This window comes from Myodes glareolus, chromosome 7 (assembly GCF_982192425.1).
Source record: "Myodes glareolus chromosome 7, mMyoGla1.1, whole genome shotgun sequence".
NCBI lineage: Eukaryota > Metazoa > Chordata > Mammalia > Rodentia > Cricetidae > Myodes > Myodes glareolus.
Window position 1 is genome coordinate 98,002,294 of NC_142032.1, and position 7,347 is coordinate 98,009,640.

At 40.2% G+C, this 7,347-nt stretch overlaps 1 protein-coding gene across 1 annotated transcript; it reads right to left on the reverse strand.

Annotated features, from left to right (window-relative positions):
• Positions 1–5,963: 5,963 nt before the first annotated feature.
• Positions 5,964–6,911, reverse strand: LOC125395274 (olfactory receptor 2AG1-like). Its single transcript, XM_087908705.1, has one exon. The coding sequence runs from the start codon at positions 6,909–6,911 to the stop codon at positions 5,964–5,966; it is 948 nt and encodes a 315-aa protein (XP_087764831.1).
• Between the last annotated feature and the right edge of the window lie 436 nt (positions 6,912–7,347).

Below are 7,347 nucleotides of genomic sequence, written 5' to 3' on the forward strand. Positions count from 1 at the left end.
TGGATGGAGATAGAGACAGAGACACATATTGGAACACTGGACTTAACTCCCTAGGTCCAAATGAGAAGCAGAAGGAGGGAGAACGTGAGCAAGGAAGGCAGGATCAGAGGGAACTTTCATCTGACGATAGAGGAAGATAGAGACGGAGGCCCACATTGAAGCACTGGACTGAGCCCCCAAGTTCCAAATGAGGAACAGGAGGGAGAACATGAAAAAGGAAATCAGGACCGTGAGGGGTGCGTTCACCCTCTGATACAAGGGGACTGATCGAATGAGAGCTCACCAAGGCCAGCTGGACTGGGACTGAACAAGCATGTGATCAAACCGGAGTCTCTGAATGTGGATGTCATGGGGGCTGCCTGAGAAGCCATTGACAATGACATTGGGTCTTGTTTTGTCTGCATGTACTGGCTTTTTGGGTCCTAGTCTGTTTGGAGGCTCACCTTCCTAGACCTGGAGGGAGAGGGGAGGACCTTGAGTTTCCCACAGTGCAGGAAACCCTGACTGCTCTTAGGACTGGAGAGGGAGGAGGAGAGGGAGTGAGGTGGAGGAGGAGAGGGAGTGGGGTGGAGGAGGAGAGGGAGTGGGGTGGAGGAGGAGAGGGAGTGGGGGGAATGGGAGGATATGGGGAGGAGGGGAGGAAGTGGCATTTAATGTTTTAATAACTTAGGGCTTTTCATAACAATGAGATATGTCTGCTCCTGGCAGCACCAATCTACCTCAAGAGGAAGATGGGCATCATGGCCCCGGCTGCCCTCCTCGTGCAACAGTATAAAACAAATTTTAAATAGTAAAGTAACTGAAGGAGAAGAAGAGAGAAAGACAGAGATAGGAGTGAGAGAGAGAGAAAGAGAGGGAGAAATATATATAGAGAGAATAAAATACCAAAGCAGTAGTACCCCAATTTCAACAATGATCTGGTCACATAGACAGAAGATTCATAATAAAACACTGAAGTTGAAAAAGTATTTTAGACCAAGGCCTAATGAATATCCCAACAGAATGTATAATCCTTTCTTTCAATTGTTTTATTAAGCCATATATTTTCCTCTGTTCCCCTCTCTTTCTTCCCCTTCCCCCCTTCTGCCCTCCCCCATGATCCCCATGCTCATAGTTTACTCATGAGATCTTGTCCTTTTCTGCTTCCCACATAGGTTAGACAGAATGTACATTCTTTCCAAGAACCCACAAAACAGCTGCTGGAATCAGGCATACATAGACAGAAGAGAATCTTGCCTATATTAAGAGGACATATGTGTAACCTCACACTCTATCTGTCCAGGCCTAAGTCAGTGACAGACTGCTGTTGGTAGATACCAGCCTAGTTCTCACCTTCTTCAATCAAAGTTTGTCACTGTGTACTGTGCCCCATTACTATCTGATCATGGTGTTACTCCTGTAACCTTGAAACCAGCCTTGTGTTGCCATGGTAAGTGGCTCAAATCATCAGTGCCCTTACCATAGGGATTTGCTTTTTCCAATAAGAGGTCACTCTTGTGAGTTTTGTTTTACTTCCAACCTAGAAGGAGATAGAGTTTGGGTTAGAGGAGAAGAATCTTCGATGAATTGGAATAAGGACAGGAGAATTAGAATAGAGAAGAAAAATGAGAATTGTTCTGAGCAGTCCAATGTTACAGAGTTCATTCACCCTCAGATACAATAAGTCCCTTTTGCTTGTTGTAGAATCCAATCTAAACCCTGCAAGATGGACTCCCAAAGGACCTCCTTATGTTTCCCTTGCTCCCACAACCACTCCTTACTTGAGGGAGGCAGTTCCACTTAAGCCCCTCTCATGCCCTCAGGTCTGGCTCACAAGTGACACTGTCTATAGGGTCAACATTACTGAGCTGCCCTGGTGAGGCACAGAAAAAATTCTCCTGAGTGCTTCAGCTGAGGTGCAGTTGTGTCAAGTCCCCCTAGCACTGCAAGTAGTGAAGGATGAGGGAAGAAGATAACCTTTCCCTTGCTCATGCAGCCACATGGCATGTGAGATGGCAGAGACCTGCTCTCCCATTATTAGGCATTCAAGGTCAGTTTGTTCACCCCTCTCCCATGAACAGGATTAACTCTATGTGAGAAGTAGGATTCTCTTTCCTGAGCATTTTAGCTACTGAGGAGAAGGACCAGTTTTCCCTAGTGTTGCAGTCTGAGGTTTGGGCCGTGCACTGTACAGCAGTATCCACTCTGCCTTTGGTGGTATCACTAATCATGGACATCAACAGAGACTACAGCTGCATCAGAGACTTGAACCTAGACGTGGGACCAGCAGAAGCCCAGGCCCAGACATGACATGGTGCTGGGAGGCGTCCCATCTCATCCCACTCCTCATCTTCATCACTTCAGATATGCCTCTGTCCAAAGAACACGAACCATTCTGTCTCTTTATCTCTCTTCCAAACACACCATATATTTGCTCACTTAGCCTGCCCATCTGACAGTGCTGCAAGTGCCAGGTATTCGAGAATGTTCCCCTTAGAGCCCAGGGTAGACCACCCAGGCCATGTGTGATTGTCCCTGTCCTGCTTAGACCATTATGGGGATAGGTAGGACCATGTTTCCAGATTAAAGGCAGATGATAATAGTGCCCACCTTCCCACCATCGGGCTCTTGGTTGCTGTAGTGGTGCTCCTGGCATTATCTTGTGAACCTCGTCAAGAAAGTCAGGGATGCAATCTCTGGAGTTCTACCTATCCCAGCTGCATGGTGTGGAGTGGGAGTGTTTCTGGAGTCCTCTCCGGAACCGGGGCACAGTAATTAAATCTTGGTGGTTGCCTTGGAGGCACCCAATAAAGAGACAATGAGGTGGAAACTAATTAACATGGACTTTGTATTAATACTTGAACTCAAGAAGTTCTAATACTAAGGCCACCAATATTGCCATGCATTCCTTTCACTCCCAAACTTAAGGCTGTTGTGGCTCCCATAGAGTTGTATGACAAAAAGATTTTGCTTGCTACTGTGCCTATCATGTGTCTAGCACACAGAAAGTACTTGTTGCCTGGTACTTCCATCTATTGATCTCACTGGGTATCATGTTATTTTTTACTCATATTTAGCTGGATTGACATGGAGTAAATGTCTTTCCAATCTCAGAACTCAGACTAAGAAAGGCAAGCAATGTTCCTACAGCTTAATGCAAAGACTACCTTTGTGATATCTGTTCAAAGACTCTGGAATGTGAACATTCTATTGATGCAGAAGCATTTGTGTAATTTTCCATCAATCAAGGTTTATGTGTATCTGATGTAAGACAGACACGAAAAGTATAGTGGTAAATAAAACAAGAGTTCTAATGTCCTGGAATTTATCCAATATAAAATAAATATTAATCTTATTTTAGATGGTCACAAAGGCTATGAAGATAATAAAGTGAGTGAAAAAAGAATAAGCAGTTGTCTTTAACACTGATTTACATTACTATACACATGAGAAATTTCCCAAGAGCATTATTAGTTGTATACCTAAGAGATTGACATATTTTATTACTATGATCACATAAACACACAGAAACCATCATTATATATTTAATACCAATAATCAAATCAGTTACATTGCACAACATTTGAATAATATCATATACTACAACTTATAATTTCCAGGGCAATTTGTCTTTGAACTAAAGATGTAATAATTACATTCCTGATGTCTCATGGGAAGTATCTATGTGTGTTGTCCTAGACCTCACCACAATGCATTGAAATAACTACTATTTTGCTGGGAATTTATAGTTTTCAGACATTGGTTCAGAAAAACTACATTCACATTCAAAGTTAAATAGGAAAATGAGATGTAATGAATACCAACCCTTGCATTCTGTCATCAGACTTGAGAATTTCCACCATTGCTCTGTAAGACTGCCATACACACAATAAGAAAGAGCATATCACTCACTGTATGACAGTAAGTGAAACAAACTTCGACACGAACACATCAACTCAATACAATGAGTGCCTTTGGAAAAAGTAGAAGAATATCCACTAAATATTCATAATTGCAGAAACTTTGATTATTTCTAGGACACCGAATTCTATTGATTTTTAAAAGAAAATTTCTCTTGTTTTATCTACTATATAAAATGCATAATATTGTATGAGTTAATGTTATTCTGTGTTATGTTCCATATAGGTATCTAATGGATGAAAATCAGACTTAATTCTTATCCTCACAATTATTTATTAGTGACTTATTGTGAAAACATTCAAAACTTTGTCTTTTGGGTTTTAACAAGCATTGTGAATTGTTTTCATGTATCGCCAATCTACAGTGGAACATCATATCAGATGCTGTTGCTACTATCACACAGTAACTCTCTACCCATCAATTATCATTACTTCTCTGTATCTGATACTCACTTTCCACTTTCTGCAGCATCTGGTAAGAATTGTTCTATTTTCAGTTTTTATGGTAGTGACTCCAAATAACTTCACTTAGTGTTATAAATGAAGAAGTTGGCTTGTGTTGACAGTTGTTTCCCTAGGACTCTTCTCAAAGCTCCTTGGGACATTTTTATTCCTCATACTATAGATAAGGGGCTTCAGAGCCAGAGTGTAGAAATTGAGCTGATATTATCTATAACTATGAAACCATCTTTGAGTTAACAATGAATATGAGCAACTCTCCAAATTTCATACATGCTACATTACTTTTCATAGTACAGAATATTAAATCATCAAGAAAATATGTTACACTTTTCCTTCATGCTGTTCTTCCAATTTCAACTTATTTTTCCTTTCATAATCTTTTAAAAATCATGTTTTAAATTGAATTATAACATATTAGGTTTCCATATTTTTTCATATACCTTTCAATTCTTTCCCTCTTACATTTCCCCACTCTCTCTCTCTCTCCCCTACCCCTCTCTAAACCTGATGTGGAATTATCCTCTGCATGCTGTGAATATGTTTTCTTCCCATTGGTTAATAATGAATCTGCTTTGGGCCTATAGTTGGGCACAATATAGCCAGGCAAGAAATCTGATATATATAGAGAGTAGGCAGAGTCAGGGAGACACCATGTAGCTGCCTAAGGAGGTAGACACCATTGGAACCTTAACAGTAAACCAACAGACACATGTTAAAATACAAAATAAAAGAAATGGGTTAATTCAAGATGTAAGAGCCTGAGAAGTGTTGTAATTAATATAGATTCTGTATGATTTTTCATGACTGGGTGACTAGGAATGAACAAATGGCCCCTGCCTACATAAACCTTCCTTCCTCTAATATTTTCATATCACTATGTTTTGCAAACCCCCATCCTTAAGGCGTGTCTCACAATGCCCCCTTTCTATATTCCTATATCTACAAATACTCCAGCTTAAACACATGATCTAAAAATTTAGAGGCTAGAATTTAGAGGTTCACATATAAGAACACACACATATTTATATACAAAGACACACACACACACACACACACATATATATATATATATGTCAATTGTTTTTATTTCTCTTTGCAGTTCTGGCAATTTAACTGAAATTTTCTTTGTTACATTTTTCTTTAGAGCTCAAAAAATTCTGTGGTGCATATGTATCAAATTTCCATTATCTATTAATCTATGAATGGATATCTTTGATGATTCTATTTCCTAGTTATTGCTAATAAAATCGAAATGAAGACTTGAAAATATATTCTGATATTCATTTATTATAATTTTATTCATTGATTTTAAAAGTCAATTTCAATTTTCTAACATACGATTAGTTTAGAGTATCTAAATGGCATTACCACCTGTACATGAACCTGGTCATTTTGTCTTTGTGTGACAAAACAGCAGATTCTCTAATTCTTCCTTTAAAACAGATTCACAGAACATTTACAAAGAAAGACAAACTTCTTTCTAACCCCATTATTCTCCACCATGTGACATACCATTTAATTTAGAATTACCAGGAATATTTCATTCACACTAGAATTCTGACTTTGTGGAAGAATTCTTTAGACAGCTACCAGTAGAACCTCCTAAGGGTTATTGTGTGTTGATAGTCGTTTTCCCAGGACTCTCTTCAAAGCCCCAGTGACCTCTTTATTCCTCAGACTGTAGATGAGGGGATTCAGAGTTGGTGTGACAATTGTGTAGAAAACTGAGCTGATATTGTCTTGTTTGGGGCTGTGAAATTGACTGGGAAGAACATACATGAAGGAAGCTCCCCCATACCACATCCCAACCACAGTCAGGTGGGAAGAACAGGTGACAAGGGCTTTCTTCCTGCCCTCATTTGAGGGCATATTAAGCACAGTGAACAGAATTAGTGAATAGGAGGCCAGGATGGCAGCCAGAGGGAGAATGAGCAGTGTCGCACCCATCAAATAAACCGTGAGTTCATATCTGGAGGTATCTGCACAGGCCAGCTTTAGCAAGGGAGGGATCTCACAGAACAGGTGGTTGACCTGCCGAGATTTGCAAAAGGAATACTGCATGGTGTAGATGCTATATCCTAGAGCATTGAGAGATGCCAGGATCCATGATGTGGCTATCATGAGCCAGCAGACCTTGTGACTCATCAAGATTGTGTAATTCAGAGGTTGACAAATGGCCACATACCTGTCATAGGCCATGAAGGCCAGAAGGAGGTCCTCTGCACTGCCCAGTGCGAGTTCTAGAAACATCTGAAGAGCACAGCCACCAAAGGAGATGGTATTGTCTTTGAGTAGAAAATCAATGACAGCCTTGGGAGTGATAACTGATGTGAGGAGGAGGTCCATGAGAGAGAGCTGTCCAAGGAGGAGGTACATGGGCACATGGAGCCGGGCATCCATTGTGATGACTAGGAGCAGTAGTCCATTGCTGGTCAGAGCCAAAAAGTACAAGGCTGTGATTGCAGCACATAACAGTTCAGGATAGCCACTGCCATCCAGAATCCCCACCAAGATGAAGCCACTTCCCAAGGTGGAGTTCCAGAATTCCATTGTATTTGATCTTTTCAGCTGCTGAGAAATAGATGAATCAATGAACTTGTGCTAATATGAACCCAAATACCCAAGTTTTGTGACATTATAAGTCCCTTAGGAACGTCAATAAGATTTCATATATAATATCTTTTACACTAATGAATAGCTTTGATTTTTCCTTTTTAAATTTCTCACTCTTTAACATACATACACACACACACACACACACACACACACACATATATATATATATACTGAGAATTTCATTAATGAGGTTGCATCGATTTGTACTACATATTCTCTCCCAACTCGTTCCATGCCCCCCATTCTCTGTCAAATTCATGACCTCTTAGTCTTTAACTGTTATTTTTACATATGTTTGTGAGTATGTGTACACAAATCCATGCCCACGTTCATGAATGAATGTATGTTCAATCTATTTAGTGTTGCTCAT

What these genes read in the sequence shown, in the direction of transcription:
- LOC125395274 (XM_087908705.1), bottom strand. Translation starts at nt 6,911, where the DNA reads ATGGAATTCTGGAACTCCACCTTGGGAAGTGGCTTCATCTTGGTGGGG.